The sequence below is a fragment of the Mustela erminea genome, chromosome 15, assembly GCF_009829155.1.
Source record: "Mustela erminea isolate mMusErm1 chromosome 15, mMusErm1.Pri, whole genome shotgun sequence".
In the NCBI taxonomy this organism is placed as follows: Eukaryota; Metazoa; Chordata; class Mammalia; order Carnivora; family Mustelidae; genus Mustela; species Mustela erminea.
Genome location: NC_045628.1, coordinates 10,708,322 through 10,724,696, shown reverse-complemented (window position 1 = coordinate 10,724,696; position 16,375 = coordinate 10,708,322). Strand labels below are relative to the sequence as shown.

The following is a 16,375-nucleotide window of genomic DNA, read 5'->3' as shown; positions in this document are numbered from 1 at the left end:
TCTTTCAGAAAGACACAGCTGACGATGGCACTCTCCATTTGGAATCCTTTAGAGCTTCTTGTCACTCCTCCTCTCCAACGTGCCATGCTCGCCTTTGTTTTCTGTGCTCTGCACACTGGTTTCATACGAGCTAAGCTCTTTCTTGCCTCTGGGATTTTTATTTCTACACGAGATTCCCTCTGGGATAGCCCCTCTGCACCTTCCCACCGACCCACCACCACCAACCAGTTTCTCTACTCACGCTTCAGATCTTGGCTTAAATATCACCTCGTCCCAAGAGGTCTTCTTTCCTGCTGAGAAGTAAGGAGGAGTCAGAATTAGGAAGAAAGTATACAATTGCTGAAGATTTGTGACCTTTCAGAATATAGTTTTAGCAAATAGATTGTAGGAGTTTGTGGGAGAAGTTACTTGATAGGAAAATAGGCACAGAGCACTTGTTCTAGGGCCTGATAGAGAAAAGAAGGAAAGAAGCAGTTTGGTGGTTGGAGGGCACAGTGGGTCACGTAGGTGCCCATCTGTGAAAATAATAGGTGTTCGGTACATGTGCGAGGCAGAGGGGAAATGCCTGGTGTGTGAGATATCAGCAAAGGAAAGAAGGTTCAGTGATGCCAAAAAATCAGAGGATTTATGTCTTGTGGCTTCAGTTTTGGTAAAGAAAAGAAGACGTTGTCTGCCAAGAGTGTGGGTCAGAATGAATGTGATAACTAATTTAACTTTGGTGCTCTTGCGTCCTGGGTCTGTTTAAACTGCAGGCACGAAATCTTTATGTCTGGGTTAGTGTTTCTAAACAGAGATGTTGTATCTTTGGTTTGTTTTTTAAACAGAATTTTATAGTAATTTAAAATATTCTAGTGTTTTCATGTTGCTTAGAACATTACCACAATATTGTCTGCCTTGAAAGGGGTAAAATATTATTTCTGTCATTTGTCATTTTATTCTTTTTTTTTTTTTTTTAAGCAGAGAGGCAGGCGGGGGGGGGGGGGAGCAGGCTCTCCACCGAGCACAGAGCCCAATGCGGGGCTCGATCTCAGGACCCTGAGATCATGACCCGAGCTGAAGGCAGAGGCATTAACCCACTGAGCCACCCAGGTGCCCCTGTCATTTTATTCTTGGTCTATTTTTATCCCTACACTGAATTTGACTTAAATTGTTAGCTCTTATTGCTTGTCAAAGGAAAGATCTTAAAAATCTTCTTCCCCAAAAAGAGGTGTTTGAGCAAAACCAAGTCCCTTTCAAATATTGGAACTTGCCATGTCAGAAATTAACTAAGTGTATCTTAAATAGAAGGCCTTCACAGGCATAAAACCATAGAATTTGAGCCTAGAAGCCATCTTCAGTGTTGCTCATTCCAGTCCCTCATTTCTCAATAAGCCAGAGTTGATGCAGAGGGAATTGTCCAAAATACATGATCAAATTGGGTGTTGGAGATGAATTCGATAAATCTGTGACCAGAGAAATTGAAATGAGTATTGGTGTGTTAACCAAAATGAAGAAGGGCAGCTGTTATGTATTGTGTGCCTGTTAGTGAAAGGTATAAAGTAAATACTGACTTCATGCTGCCATGAGAGAGAAGAATGGGCCCTTACACTATTCCTCACTTTTGTAGTTTTGAATACATACCGTATGGATACAGAACAAAATTTTAAAAGTATGAATAGATTTGCAGTAAAGGCAAGCCTGCCTTCTATCCCTGTCCTGCAGTCCCTCTGTTCCTCATATATTTACCTAGAGGTACTCTATACATTTAAAAAACACAGGGTTTTTTTCCCCCTTAACAAACGATAGCATACTCTGTATGCTCTTCTGTAATTTCTTGGGTATGGTTTCATATCAGTGTATAGAGAGATGCCTCCTTTTTAAAAAAGGGGTGCTAAGTTCTCTTATATGCTACAAGATATGTTGATATGATATATTTTAAGGACATGTTGGCTGGGTATAAAATTGGGGGGCAATGTTTTCCTTTTTAGTACTTAGACCATATTGCCCTGTAGTCTTATGTATCAGTTTTGCCCTTGAGAAATTAGGCTGATCTGAGGTTTTTTCCTAGCTTGTGCCTGCTTTCTTATTTTTCCCTAAACAGCCACATAAAACTGTCTTTCTTCCTAAAGTTCCATAAACAACAACAGTCCACAATTTCGAGGTTTTATTTATTTTCAAAAGTTTTATCCCATCATATCTTTGAACTTTCATTTATTTTTTCTTTATAAGCCTTTTTGAAAAAGTCATTCATATATTCTTTGGATCCATTTCTCCCTCCTCGATATCTGTTGTCTTCTCTATAAATTTTTATATTGCTAGTCTTGTCTGTTTTGTTTTATATGGTATCTCCACGTCCTTGTCTTTCTTTGTAGTCTCATTGATTCTATTTTTGGTTGCTTCTTAAGGTGGCTTTTATCTTATAATGTTATTTTTCTCTTTATTTTTTTTCTGAGTTCTACCAGCTTGATTTTCATTTCCTTCTGTTGTTGTATGATCTCTTCTTTGAACCTTTGTTTTTCTTCTTTGAGCTCATTTTTTAAAAGAGGAGTCGTGTTTCCTATGGTTATCTTTGAGACTTTGCAGAATTATTTATCTGAACTCTTCCTGTGTTTCTCCGAGTAGTTCTTCTTGTGTTATAATACTCTTAATTTACCTTTTTCTCTTGATAAAAATATGTTTTACAAATTGTATGTGAAGATCCCCCATTGGTTACTTTCTGATCGTTATGTGCAGGAGGGTCGTTGGCTGTGTATAAGCGTGGGCAGCCTATAGCTTTTCCTTGTTAGGCCTGTTAGTCGAATACCCTTTCATCAAATCTGTTATTTCCATTGTCTTAGATTTCACTTTCCATTAGGTTCTGGCATGGAAAAGATAGGGTGGTGCTTTATGTCACGTTCTCAGTGCTGTAGTAATGAAATGCCACTTCCACTCCACAGCTGCTGCTTCATCCCCCCCCACCACCACCACCACCAACGCTGAAGAATTAGGTGTAGACAATAAACATGGCATAGTAACAAGAATTCTTCAGGTCAGTCTGCTTCGATCTTTCCTGAGGTATTAATATGTTCAAATTCCCTGCCTCTCCTAATGGCCTATACTTACATCTAGATTTCACTCATCTCGTGAAAGCATCAATAGTATCATTGCATCTTCTGTCCTGAATTATGTTTCTTGGTGAAGTCTGTTTATGGCTTGAGGCCTGAGAAAACACATGATGGTTTACAGCATGTTCATTTCTCGCATTTAAAATTTGAAGATATGCTTCAGAGATACTGATTTGGAGCTCTGATAACTTCTTGCTTCAGTTATATAGTGATGTCACAAAATTATGCTCATTACTTCCCAGGTGTGCAGGGAGATATGTCTGTCTGTCATGTAATCTTCCTCAGAAGCCTTCTGCCTTAAGTAAGGGGTGAGGGGAAGGAAACACTTTAGTTTTTTGGTTTTTGATTTTTAAGAATTTAAAAAAATATATTTTATTTATTTATTTATTTATTTATTTGACAAAGAGAGCAAGAGAACACAAGCAAGGGGAGCAGTAGCGGGAGAGGGAGAAGCAGATGCCCTACAGGGCAGGGAGCCCAATGTGGGGCTTGATCCCAGGACCCTGGGATCATGACCTGAACTGAAGGCCAATGCTTAACTATCTGAGCCACCCAGGCACCCCAGCACTTTGGTTTCAGCAGTGTCTTTCAGATACCATGGTATTTTGGGTTTCTTTCCCTTACTGTAGCTACCCCTGTGGTGTGGAGTTTGGGTGCAGGTAAATGGGGCCTTTAGGTATATGGTTGGACTCACCTCATAACTGTAGAGGTGGGGAAAGAACTCAGACCCACAGTGTCTTTTCAAGGCTGTAAGGACCTGGACCCATGACTGTCAGGTGCTCTTTCGTCCTCTTTGTCATGGAAGAGGCCTTTGCCACCCATAGTCCTGCTTGCTCTTTGCCTGGAGACATAGAGTTCCCCTGTACTACTATGTTTTCTTTATCCTGAGCCAGACTTTGTCGTTTCACTAAGCTAGGTAAAAACTTCTGGACTCCTAACATGATGTGTTTGGGTCATCTGTCCAGCTTCTTCCTCCATCCGTGCTACACTTTTGACCACACACTGTGCCAGGAATGCCATGACCCCAAGCCTACAGGCCCTCCTAGATGATGTTCAAGTAGATGATGAAGAAGTAGACCTTCAGTTTAGATATTTTTAGCGTACCTGATACCCGTCAGGATGTTTTCACATATCTCTCTCCATTTCTACTCCCCTACGTGTTCCCAGGGGTCCATATGAAAGGAAATTGGGGGGGTCTCTGATCCCTGGTCTCCGATACTTTCATCTTCCCTCTGTGTCTTTCCTTCGTGTAATCGATAGGACTTGAAAAGGACTTTTTCCCCCCATGTTTCTGTCCAGAAGGAAATTCTGGAAATTTCCTTTTATCTTTCTTCCCAAATTAACATTCACATCTACTCATCCAATAGCAGAGGATGTGGGGAGAGAAATTAATTTATTAGGGAAGATAAAGTTAGTTTAAAAATATCATTTTCAGTTTGGGAAAAGGCAGACTTTCCTCCCTCTGTTTTTGTTTTTAAAATCATTTTATTTTATTAAAGATTTATGTATTTGAAAGAGAGCAAGCAGAAAGGAGGGGCTGAGGCAGAGGGAGAGGGAGAGAGAGTCTTAAGCAGATTCACTGCTGAGTGCAGAGCCCGCTGTGGGGCTTCATCTCAAGGCCCTGAGATCATGACCTAAGCCCAAATCAAGTCAGATGCTTAGCTGACTGCACCACTCTCTTTTTGTTTTTAAAAGTCAGATTTATTGAGGTATAAATTACTCTTTAATTGTATGGTTTGATTGAGTTTTGACAAATCTGTATAGTCCTATAATCACCACCAGAAATAAGATTTAAGATACATCCATCACCCCATAGAGTTCCCTCATGCCCTTTCCTAGTCAGGCATATCCTCATATCCGAAGTCGCTAGGAACTGCCAGCCTGATTTCTGCCTTTTCCAGAATGTTCTGTAAGTGGAATCATACTCATGTTCTATATGTCCTTTTGTGTGTCCGCCTTCTTTCACTTAACATAATGCTTTTGAGATGCTTATTGCTCCCTTTTTGTTGTGTGGATATACCATATTTGTCCATTATAATTGGTTCATTGGACTTTTGGGTTTTTTCCAGTTTGAGGTGAATGTAAACTTTCTGTTTGTATATATTCTGCTGTTGTAAACAACCTTCTGTCAACATTCGTGAGCACTCTGTATTTGTACATATGTCTTCACTTCTCCGGGGTTTTCTAGAGCAGGTCTGCTATTTGGCATTCCTACCCACGATGTGTAAAGGTTTCAGTTGCTCCACATGTTTGTCCGCCCTTAGTGTTGTTACTCCTTTTCATTTTAGCCATTCCAGTCGGGGGGGTAGTGCTATTTCATTATAATTTTGTTTTTTCCTAACGATCAATCAGTGATGTGCTTGTCCCTCGTCTCTCTTCCTTGACGAAATATCTGGTCAAATCTTTTGCCCATTTTTAAAGAAATTCAGTTGGTTTTCTTATTGACTTACAAAGGAGAATTGTTTATAGATTTTAGATTCAAGTTTTTTACCAGATACGTGTTTTGCAAATATTTTCTCCTACCCTGTGGTTCAACTTTCCATTTCATAACAATGTCTAAATTGTAACTTTGATGAAGTCTAATTCATCTATTTTTTTCTTGTAGGATTTGTATCTCTTATGTCCTAAGAAATCTTTGCCTCTTCTTCTTCTTTTTTTTTTTTTCTTCAAAGATTTTATTTATCTATTTGACAGATAGAGATCACAAGTAGGCAGAGAGGCAGGCAGAGAGAGAGGAGGAAGCAGGCTCCCTGCTGAGCAGAGAGCCCGACGCGGGACTCGATCCCAGGACCCTGAGATCATGACCTGAGCCGAAGGCAGAGGTTTAACCCACGGAGCCACCCAGGCGCCCTCTTTGCCTCTTCTGATTCATGAACATGATGTATATGTATTTATCTGGTTTTTAGGTCTTTAATTTCTCATGAAATAGTGCTTCTGATTTTTAAAAAAAATGAAACTGTCATCTGTCACTTGTTTTTTAACAGCTTTATTGAGATATAATTCACACACCCATACTATTTATTCATTTAAATTGTACAGTTCAGTGGCAGGTAGTAAATTCCCGGAGCCGAGCCACCATCACCACGGTCGCTTTTAGAACATTTCCATCGTGCCAAGTAGGAAGCCTGCCCGCCACAGCTGTCACCCTTCAGGCCTTCCATCCATCCCCACACCCCCAGCCCAAGGCAGCCACTTACCTGTTTTCTCTTGGTACGGATTTTTCTCTTCTGAGCATTTCATTATAAACGGAACTACATAATGTGTGGTCTCCTGTGACGGGCTTTTTAGGCAGCATTTTTTCAAGCTTCAGCCACATAAGTAGCATGTACCAGCATTTCATTCCTTTTTATTACCAACTGATAGTCTGTTACATGGGTGTGTCGCATTTTATTTCCATGTTCATAAAAATTCTTTTCTTAGGCTTTAGTAAATTGGTTTCTCTTCTACAGGATTTGAGTGAATTCGTTTGTTTTTCCTCAGTTCCCCCTGATAAGCCCTAAAGATGACAATTACAGTTTCATTTTGTCACCCTTGTTGGTTTAAATTAATATCAAGGGGCGCCTGGGTAGCTCAGTGGGTTAAAGTCTCTGCCTTTGGCTCAGGTCATGATCTCAGAGTCCTGGGATCAAGCCCCCCATCGGGCTCTCTGCTCAGCGGGGAGCCTGCTTCCTCCTCTCTCTCTGCCTGCCTCTCTGCCTACTTGTGATCTCTCTCTGTCATATAAATGAATAAAATATTTAAAAAAATAAAATTAATATCAAATACAAATTTTAAGTGCTTATTGTTAAAAATCTTTCCATGTAGCCTTTAAATTTCCTTTTTAAAAAATAAAACTTTTATAATTCTAACCTTTTAAATTTAGAAGCTGTGTCAAAGCAAATATTTTTCTCAGTTTTAAAAGGTATTTTTAGCACTTAATATTTGTAAAACTCTTATCTATTGGGAGCTTCTTTTGGAAATCTTTCATTACAGAAGGAGATACTTAATTTGCTAAATAGATAATTTAAAAATGTATATTTTGATGCTTCTCAGATCTTTATCATCTAGTGTTTTAATAGTAAATAATTTATGAGATAGTATGATTATCCAACCTTATTTTTAAAATTCATTTAAGGATGGTGGAACCGTTAGGGACAGGAGAAGGGAGAAAATATTTAGGACCTACGTGACAGGAATATTGGTAGACCTTTCATATGCTAACTTCTTTAATCTTACAGCACCCTTCGGATAGCTATTTTTACTCTATTTTAGTTTGGTAACTAAGGTTCAGAGAGGGTAAATGCTCCAGTTTAGTAAGCAGCTCTGAGTAAAACAGCAATGTTAGGTGAGACCCAAGCCATTCCTTCTTCCTACTTACTGAGCTGTGCCCTCTGGACACAGAGGCCACTGAATACGGAAGCACAAGTGAGTGCATCACGTCTATCCCACTGGTATTTCGTGACGTGGCCAGCAGCACATCCTCGCTTCTAGACTGTATGACCGCACCATTGCCGGACATCTATGTATGTAAAGTCCATTAGATGTCGATGGGCACACTTGTTCTTCTAAACGGTAACATCTGTGTGCCTCTTAGTAAGTATTAAGAGAGAGTAAAGGAATCATTAGGGATCATGTGTCTTGAATTTGCTGCTGCTTTATTTTGAACCTTGGGCAAACTCACATATCCCTTTGTTAGGTTTTTACCATAGAGTTAAAATGATACTGATATTTTCTCTTAGTTCTTATATGTAAGAGTTGGGGAATCAGTGAATGAAAAGGAAGCAGTAACTAACAATACTTTTTATTTTAATTTAGCTTTGCTTTTTTTTCTTTCAGTTACTTTTATATTATTTATTTGGAAATTAGAATTTTTCTCTTAACAGTGTCTGTTTTAAAATATTATGGGTTTTTTTTTTAGCATTGTCATAAGTTGATGGAATTAGTCATTCGTGAGCGACAAAAATGTGACAGAACTTTTGCAAAGTTCAAATGGACTTTTAATATTCAACACCAAAGAATTTTGCCTAATTAAAGCTTCTGTTTAATGAAGATAACAATGTATAGTCCTTCATTAAAATGAACACAGAAAAAGTTCTTTCTTGGTCCTTGGAGAGGATATTATATGCAAGCCCTGATGTGTGGGTTGCAAAATGTCACTGGAATTTATATGCATTACTTGTCTAATTGCAGTAAATGTAGCATGTCCAGATAGGTTTAGAGTTAGAAGGCTGTTTGTTACTTACTGGAAAGCGCTTGAAACCTCAGTACCCGAAGGCAGCTGTGCCCAGGTCCTTCCCCTCTCCCCAGAGATGGCTAAGGAGACTCCTGTTGGACCCTGTCTTTCATGGCGGGAGCAGTAAACATGACAGGTTGTTTGGGAGCCATCTGTTTAGAATGGCTGCTGCTTTGTATGCGGCAGTGAACTTGAGATCAGTTTTCTGTCTTTCTTCCTGGTAACAGTCTTATTTGGTGTCACAACAGGTGGAAGTTGATGGGTCGAAACTAAATGTGACCGGCACGTGGAACCTGGCTTCACCCTTATTGTCTGTCAACGTCGATGGCACTCAGAGGACGATACAGGTAAACGTTCTGACGGTTTACTTCGAGGGGTCCTGCAAGTCCAGAATCCTTACCAGCAGCTGCCTTTAGGTTAATTCTGACAGTTATAGTAGGGAAGCTGCATATTATGCATCTCCTACATTTATGATGGAAAACAGTTTTTCTTTCTTTGGAGGATCTTGAGGCAAGTCTTCAGAGGAATCAATATTTTCTTTTTCCCAGCATCTGGGAAGGCTAGGGAATTAATACTTACTATATACTTTGTTGTAAATGAAGCACCCTGTGCACTTTTCCAAAAATATTAGAAGATAGCCATTTTTGTTGTCATTGTGGGTTTTTAGTTATAAAATATGATTTGTTACCTTCCTTTTCATGTGATTGAGATCGTATAGAGCTGGATCAGTAGAAATGTGAGCTGTGTATTGATTTGCCAGAACATATTGATGCCTTTTAAAAATTGAGTAATCTCAATTTATTAACCTTTATTTTCCCTCCAAAGTAAGATTTCTTGCATCGAGGAAATAACTTGAAATCCAGAATTGATTGAATGTTCTTTGTCATCAGTGACCTCCATTTTAAAGGAGCTATGAAAAGAGATTCTGCCAAAGTTTCTTCAGCTGACCTCATAGTTGAATTTTAGAGTACCAGGGAAAACAAAACAAAACAAAGAACACTGTGTAACATGTAACACTGTGATCACATGCAAATAAAAATCACACACCCCACCATAGGATTAAATAACGCTCATTCTTTCTGTTGTTGTTGTTTTTTTAACAAAAATATTTTTATGTTGTCCTAACTTGATTTTGCACAGGTAACTGGTTTTTAGAACCTAGAGACATCGAGAGACTCACATATAAATACTTCTGTACGTCAGATTCTTACATATACCTCTGTTAGAGAGGGAGGTATTCCAGAAACCTCCAGTAAATATTTGATGACTAAACTAATTTCTAAGCCAGGCTTAATTGGCATATTATCTTTATGGGTCTAAGAAATACGGAATTCTCAGTAATGAGCTATAAATTTTGACTTCGGTTTTGTAACTTGGTCCAGTATATTTTTTCTCTCTCATATTTTCTTTCATATTCTAAAGATGAGTTTGAACACTTTGAGACCCTTGGAAAAAATACCATTGCATAATTTCACATTATGTAGATCCATTTATTTTGTCTTCAGAAAATCTGGGTTTGTCATACTTGTTTACGTTCAGTCGAATGTGCTCTGCACTGAACATGCTGTGGCCAGACATGCGTGTTCCAGTCAGGGGACACAGTATGATGATCTAGCAGTGAGCAGAGAGCTAGGAAGTCCTGCTGTCCAAATTGGTGTATCATGATATTTTCAGTTTCCTTCTCAGTGAGTGCAGGTAGGTAACTTGATAGCACTTTTACATGGAGAGTTAGTTTTAGCTATGTTAACACTGGATATGTTCTTAGAATAATTCCCAGAAATATTTTCCCTATCATTGGGAGAGTGTTCAATAAATCCCTTCTCATTCTTTGTGAGTTCTTTGCTTTTAAAAAAGGCATTACTCTGAACTCAATGACCCCTCTAGGCAAGACCACCCCCCCCCCCAACTCTTTGGAAAGGTCATTGCTTCCAGTTAAGTACTATTTCATTGGAAGGAAATAAACTCAGAAAGGTATAAATGGTATGCCGGATACAAACCAAACAAACTCATTTACCTTAAAAAAAAAAAAAAAAAAGCAAGGAAACTTTCTGAGGAAAGTTCTTCCTTCCTAATGTTCACTTGCTATGAGCATTAGCATTTATTCACTTGTTAGGAACATTAGTTGACTTTTTTAATCTCCAAAACATAATGTGGTCCCCATGAAATTAGTAACTTAATGAGAATATATACTGCATGGTACTTACTGCGTATCGGGAGCGGTTCTGAGCACGGTACAGTTACATTCATTTCATCTTCACGGCAGCTGTGTGAAGTAGGTACTATTATTGGCACTTTCGTAAATGAGGCCCTTGAGGCTCAGAGAATGTACATGACTTGCTCAAGGTCACATGGCTGGTAGCAGGTAGAGCCGGGATTTAAGTCCGAGCAGACTCTCTGTGGGACCGATGCCGTGAAGTGTCCCGCTCTGCCGAGGCAGTCTAAGCAGCTGTTCTGTGATTACCTTCCTAGGAGGAGGCTGTGCAGAAATTCGAACCTTGGCAGGGTGACCCCAGAGTGTGGGCTTCTGACCACTGTGCTATATAGTACTTCTTGGGTTTCTCTATCAGAGTTCTTCAAATAATAATTTACCTTTCATTCATGGTTTAAACCAGTGATGCTCAAACTTTGGTGTGCTTCAGAATTACCCAGAAGGCTTGATAAAGTTCAGATGGCCGGGCCCACCCCCGGAGTTTGCTCCAGTTCAGTTGTTCTGGGCTTGGTGTGCATTTCTAGTAAGTTCCCAGGTAATGCTCCTGCTGCTGGACCAGGGCAAGCTGTCTGAGAACCACCGCTTCCGGTCTTTGCAGTCGGAGATCAAGCTGGGTGTCCTGAGCAAAAAAGTGAAGTAGGTAGGAGCCAAGTCATTTGAAGCCTTGCTGATGACACAGTGTGGCCTCTGCTTTACCCTTGGCTGGTGGATCCGTGGACGAGTGTTCCCGAAGGAAGTGATGGTCTGGAGAGCGTCGGAGTTTAGGAGGAACTCGGTTCAAGTTGCATCGTGGAGAGAGGATGGATGGAAAGTGAGATTGAACATGGGGAGAGAAGTTAGGGCCTGTTCCAGAAACGGAGGAGGGGAATCATCTTCTCTCCGAATGTCTTCCGTCCAGACAAGAGCATTTGTGGTGAAGGGATTTGAAAAGACAGAATGAGTGGTGGCTTCATAGTGTTCTTTGTAGCTGTCTCCTCCGCTTGCCGTGAGCCCGGGCAGATCTTCAGGGTTTGTGCCCGGCTCCCTTTTCTCGGCGCTGATTTCCTGGGCTGAGTTGCCCAAGCCTTTCAGCTCAGTACCTCCAAACAAATAGCTATGAAAATGCTACTGTGTGTTTCAAAGAAGAACTACAGGGTGGACGTGACCACAGGTGTTTTTCAGGTGATTTTATAGTAATAATGACTAGGTTTTTTCCTCCTGAATTTTTGTGCTTACTTTTAAACTTTTCCTTACTAAATATTTTATGTACACAAATATATATTAATTTGTATAAAAGCTAAAGAACACAACAAAAACCCGAATATTTACCATCCGGATTAAACAAGGAAACATTCCCAGTACTACTGCCTTTCCTCTGTGCTCTTTTTTAATTAAATCCTTCCTCCTGCCCCCTAGAGGTAACTACCATCTCAGTTTTTAAATTGCACTTTAAATACATTTTAAGTGCATCTCTCCCTTCCTCTTCTGTAGGAATGTTACATGTCCATACTGTAAACAGTATGTTGTCAGCTTTTGAGTTTACATCATTGGCACCGTACTCTCTCTCTGCTTCTGTGAGTTGCTCATGTTTGTGAGATTGGTCATTGGATGCATGTAGCTTTCTTTATTTCCATGCTATATGTTATTAAGTCATGTTAATATACCACAATTTATTCCTTCTCTCCTCGGTAGATGTTGTGTTACTTACTTTGTTTTCAGAACAAACACTGCTTCTATGAATGTTTCTCTTTGTGTTTCTTCTTGAAGAATTTCTTCAAGGAATATGCAAATAGAACAGCTGGTTGCAGGGACTATATTCTTAATCCTGCCCAGTAATGCTGAAGGGTTTTTCCTCTGTGGCTGTACCAATATATGTGTCTACCAACAGTGCTGCTATCAAGAATATGAATAATAAGAAAACCTAATTGTACACCTACTGTGTCAGGCACTGACTTTTCTATACAATTCATCTGTATCAAAGTATTTAATCCTCACACCAATCCAATGTACTAGTTATCCTGCATTTTGCAGTTGGGGAAACTGAGGCCTTAAAAATACTAAATTACTCACCCAGAGCATTCTGCTAATAAATAGAAGAGCCAGGATCTGGACCCTGGAACAATTTAACAATCTGGCTTCACATCCTAGGTAACTCTTGGTATCCAGACTATTTAAGTTTTTCCTGACTGGTGGGTTTAAGTGGTATCTCTGTGTGATCTTACATATATTGGTTAGTAATGACAATGAGCATTTTAAAAATATATTTATTGACACTCCTGTTTTCTCTTCTGCAAACTACTTGTTCATGGCTGTTGCCCATTTTTATTTATTGGAGTATTTCTTTTTCTTATTGATTCATAAAAGTTCATATTTTTGTGAATCCTGATCCTCTGTTAGTGGCTCGTGTAGTAAATCTATGTTTAATATTCTAGGAACCACTATCCTTTTTCCGCAGTGGCTGCACCATTTTATAGTCCTACCAGCATTGTGCAAGGATTACAATTTCTGCACATATTCACCAATGCTCCCCCCCCCCCGCAGTGGTTTTGTTCTAGTATAACAATACTAATGGGTATGAAGTGGTACCTTATTGTAGAATAAGATTCATTTAGATAGTTATTGAGAAAACATTCTGAGTACTTCCTAATAATTGGCCTTCCTTTATCTTTTTTTTTTTCTTAACCAGGTAACCACTTTACTGCACAAATGGAACTTTTCTAGTGCAAGTAGAAGAAACTTTTTAAAAAATTTATTTATAACTCTTCTTTCAAACCCATTTTCTCAGCTTATTCTTTCATCCCCTGCATAAAATCATAAACAGTTCTGTCATATAGTTACTACAAGGGGATATGCAATCAGTTTTCTACTTGGGATAAGGTGTGTTTATTTATTTATTTTTTTATTTATTTGAGAGAGAGTGGGAGAGATAGAGTGCACAGAGGAAGAGGCAGAGGGAGAAAGAGACTCCCTGCAGAGCAGAGAGCCTGATGTGGGGCTCCATCCCAGGATCCTGAGATCATGACCTACCCAAAGGCAGATGCTTAATGGACTGAGCCACCCAGGCACTCCAGGAGGGGGTGTGTTTGAAAATCAAGTTCACTGTAATGTCAAAACTGATATAACCTCTCTTCCCATCCTCAGTTCCTCCTCAAGACAGAAATTTTTTGGGAAAGATGAGAGTATTGTTGGTTTCTTCTCTCTTGCTTTATATCCTCTCTCACTTCTTACTTGTCATCTGGGCTTTCTCCAAAGTTGCAGTTTGGGGTAAGGAGGGGAGGAACATGGTAGGAAGAACTTGAGTGACCCGGGCTAATGTAACCTGTCATTCATTATTCTGGGGGCATGGCAAACATCTAAAGTTGGCCGTTGTCTTCAAGGATGCTTTTTGTGGCTTTGGGAGAATTTCTCACCTGTAGAAGCCTTAAAGCTTATTCTGTTTTTTCCAGTTGACTTTGTCCCCCCGATTCTCATCCCTCCAGATTTTCCTGTTGAGTAGGGTCTCTCATAATGACCCAGGCTGGGCCGCTTCTGCACAGTCCACATTGGGACACAAGAAATAATCATCAATGCATGCCTCATCATACTCTTCTCTCTTTTTGTCACCAAAACAATTGTTAGCCTTATGTACATGTCCCTCAAAATCCAGGAGATGCATGGAAAACCAAGTGATTCTCTTAAAATGCCTTTCACTTAAAAGTGTTCAACCTTGAGTTCTTAGCTTAATAATTCAGCCTCCACTGATTAATTTTTAATTTCTTTCATATGCTTTTGAAGGGGAAGATGGGCAGTTGTTGGTTTTGTAGTTCTTAGCATGTTCTGTTAGGTAGCTAGTCTAGCTTCTTACTTAAGAAAATATGAGTACTTAGCACCTGTTTAGTTTTATTACTGAATCCCTGTGGCTACATGAAAAGTAGCAGTTAGCGTCTTTATCTGACTAGATGATAAAATAGTTGGGTAGAAAGCAAAGCTTTGCTTTAGGACTTAGCTCCCTGTTCATCCAATCAAATTCAGTCGTATCACATTATTTACTTTCCTGGTTTTCATTGGTAAACCTCATGAGCTTGATATTATCCCTTCTTTCCTGCCTTCCTGCCTGCCTTCCTTTCTTCCTTCCTTTCTTCCTTTCTTTCTCTTTCTTTCAGTTATGTTTATTTATTTGCCAGAGAGGGAACACAAGCAGGGGAACAGGGAGAGGGAGAAACAGGCTTCTGTTGAGCAAACAGTCTGACGTAGGGCTCGATCCCAGGACACTGGGATCATGACCTGAGCCAAAGGCAGACGCTTAACAAATGAGCCACCAAGATGCGCATATCCGTTAATTTCTTTAAAAAATAAACTGTAATTTGGTGTGTACCATCATTTGGATAATGAATGTCATAGGTTACTTACTTCCTTTAATTGATCAAAGTTTTCAGTTTTGATTAACCCTTCAGTTAGCACTGCCCTGCTGACTTCCTGGCCCATGGAAAGGCTCAGCAACCAAATGGATGAGTGGATGGATAGTCATCTTGCATTTTGTAATTTCAGAAATAAATCTGCCTTGGGCGCCTGGGTGGATTTGTCGGTTGAGCATGGACTCTTGGTTTCAGCTCAGATGGTGACCCAGGGTTGTGGGATCGAGCCCTGTATCAGGCTCCGCGCAGTGTGGAGTCAGCTTCTGCTCCCCACTCCACTGTGTGCTCCCTCCCTCGCTCGCTCTCAAATAAATGAATAAATAAAATCAACAACAACAAAACAAATCTGCCTCTTCTGTACTTTCAAGATTTAGATTTTATTTCTCTAAGACTGCATTGAATTAGACTTTGTTCATATGACAGCCTTCTTAGCTGTTTTATCAATTCTCTTTAATTCCCAACTTTCTGATAGTTGCAGAATCTGTTCTCTATTAGAGAACATGGCAGCTTGATCTCTCTGGATACAGAACCACCGTAGTTCTTGCGAGAGCAAAGACCACTCCCAAAAGTATTGTGCTCACCAAGCACATTTCTTTCCAGTCAAGGAAATAACCTAATTTTCCTACACTGTTTAAGGCCAATAGTACCACCTATTGATAGGTATAGAAAAAGGTTCAGTTCAGACTGTTCCTGATTTTCTTTCTCTCAGAGTTTTGTGCACCCATTGCTTGAGCTCTCTCTTCCCCAGCATCACTAATAACTCATCGTTCAGCTACGTCTACTGCACAACCTCTTACTTCAACTTACGCACATGGCTGCTTTAAGTCTTTTTCTTTTCTGACGTCTAGAAAGTCATATTCACGGACAGAAATTCTAATCATTGTTAGTAACTTTAAGTGTAGAGCTAGTGATCCGTGTATCTGAAAGGGGGAGGACCCTGTATTTTGAAATGAAGTGATTTATACTGAAGAATGAGCACACAAACATCAAAAACTCTTGAAGATACTTCTAGGTCCTCCAGAAATTTTATAAGGTTTTAATCTATTTCTTCATATAATAACTAAACCAAGTTTTCCTCAGATAGTCAAGGAAAATAAAATGAGAGTATTTCATATTTCCTTTTTTCATTGTTGTTTTTTTGGGTATATACCAGTATTTTTCTATTATTTCCATTGCAAATAGAGAATCCATCAGTAATGATGTTTATAAAGTAGGTCTTAGGGGTATAATCTGAAAACCTACAATCATTTCTCATTTCTGGTGTGGGAAGGTATAATCTCATTTTCAAATTACCAGTTTAAAAAGTTACAGACTGGAGCAGCACTGTCCAGTAGAAATCTAATGAACCATATATACGCAATTTTAAGTTTCTTAGTAGCCACCCTAAGAAAGTAAAAACAAGTGAGATTAATTTCACTAAACCATTTTGTTTAACTCAGTGTATTCAAAATGTTAGCATTTCAAGATGAAATAATACAAAAAATTATTAATGTGATAC

The 16,375-nt window shown here is 39.4% G+C and overlaps 1 protein-coding gene across 3 annotated transcripts in view; it reads left to right on the top strand.

The window, feature by feature from the left end:
- Positions 1-16,375, top strand: part of PCCA (propionyl-CoA carboxylase subunit alpha) — a 394,384-nt gene that overhangs the window by 290,979 nt on the left and 87,030 nt on the right. For all 3 annotated transcript variants that reach the window (XM_032314393.1, XM_032314394.1, XM_032314396.1), the window contains one exon: positions 8,544-8,642. In XM_032314393.1, coding sequence (XP_032170284.1) covers positions 8,544-8,642 — 99 coding nt within the window. The remainder of the gene's footprint in view (positions 1-8,543; positions 8,643-16,375) is intronic.